The sequence below is a fragment of the Acanthisitta chloris genome, unplaced genomic scaffold (genome assembly GCF_000695815.1).
Source record: "Acanthisitta chloris isolate BGI_N310 unplaced genomic scaffold, ASM69581v1 scaffold22785, whole genome shotgun sequence".
Taxonomy (NCBI): Eukaryota; Metazoa; Chordata; class Aves; order Passeriformes; family Acanthisittidae; genus Acanthisitta; species Acanthisitta chloris.
In genome coordinates this window covers 3,613-4,786 of record NW_008673424.1, presented here as the reverse complement: position 1 = coordinate 4,786, position 1,174 = coordinate 3,613, and the positions used below count along the sequence as shown (strand labels likewise).

General features: G+C 57.0%; 1 protein-coding gene across 1 annotated transcript in view; it reads right to left on the bottom strand.

The window, feature by feature from the left end:
- LOC103802487 (ubiquitin-associated protein 2-like) overlaps nucleotides 1-1,174 on the bottom strand; it is a gene marked incomplete at both ends in the record, with an annotated part of 4,353 nt that overhangs the window by 436 nt on the left and 2,743 nt on the right. The window contains 2 exons of the mRNA XM_009074968.1: nucleotides 6-203; nucleotides 456-523. Coding sequence (XP_009073216.1) covers nucleotides 6-203; nucleotides 456-523 — 266 coding nt within the window. The remainder of the gene's footprint in view (nucleotides 1-5; nucleotides 204-455; nucleotides 524-1,174) is intronic.

The following is a 1,174-nucleotide window of genomic DNA, read 5'->3' as shown; positions in this document are numbered from 1 at the left end:
CTTACCTGCCCATCCTGCTGCAGGTGGTGGTGGAGGATCTGTGAGTGGGGCTGCTGATGCGGGGTCAGGATGTGCATGAAGGGGGTAGGGGGGTAGGCGGCCGCCGTCGCGGGGTTGATGGGGCCGCCGCTGCCCAGCGCTGAAGGCAGGTTGAAGGAGGCTGCCGGGGTTCCAGTGTGAAATCCCTGCTTCTCGAAGGATTGCTGGGGAGGAGAGGCCAACAGCACGGTGAGGGCTGGCAGACAGGCTGGCAGGGTGCTCCTCCCCTGCTCTGCACGTCACAGTGCAGAGAACCCATAGAGTCTCTTCCTTCACCTCCTTCTGGGCTTGGGATTGCTCTAAACTGGGAAAAGTCGAGCATTTCCCTTCTCCCTGGCTGACTGATCCAAGCCCTCATTGCCCAGGAGGCTGTCTCAGAGCTGGGCTTCCCCTCCCCAGCACTCACAGACACTGACCTGAGTTTTGGAGTAGACAGAGCCCGAGATGTCCGGCACACCTGTGTTACTGGATGTCACGGATACACCTGGCAGAAGGAGAGGTGGGTGAGTGTTTGGCAGCACCACTAGCACCAGCAGCACTCAGAGGAAAGCTCTGGTGGCTCAGGTCTGCAGACAGCTGGGGCTGGGGAGCAGGATCCTGGCACAACCCTGTGCAAAGTGCCTGTGTGAGTGTAATTCTTTTCTCCCGGCGTGAGCAGCTTCCAAACACCTCCAGACACCAATCCAGGGACTGGCTGCCACCCAGAGAAACATGCTGGAAGAACCTGGAGAGCAGCAGGTGTAAGGAGAGCTGGGGAATGCAGTGGACAGACAGGGAGACAAACCCCCAGAGTGTGACAGCAGCAGGAACAGTCTGAGAGGTCCTTGGGGGTAAAACAGGCAACTGTATGTAAAGGCAGCTCAGCTGCAGGGTGGAATGGCTGGTGCAGGGACTGACAACACAACCACACCAGGTGCTGGCTGTACAAAGGGTGGCCCAGAAGACACCTCAGGCCTGGAAAAAGTGTTGAAATGAAAGAGGTTCCATGCAATCATCAAGGCTGGAAGAGACCTCTAAGAATCATCAAATCCAACCATGAACCTGTCACTCCATTGCAACCCCTGAACTAAAGGGGTTTGAAGGACTCAGCACCAGGTGACCTGGGACAAAGCTGAAGTACCTCTGCAAAGAGAAA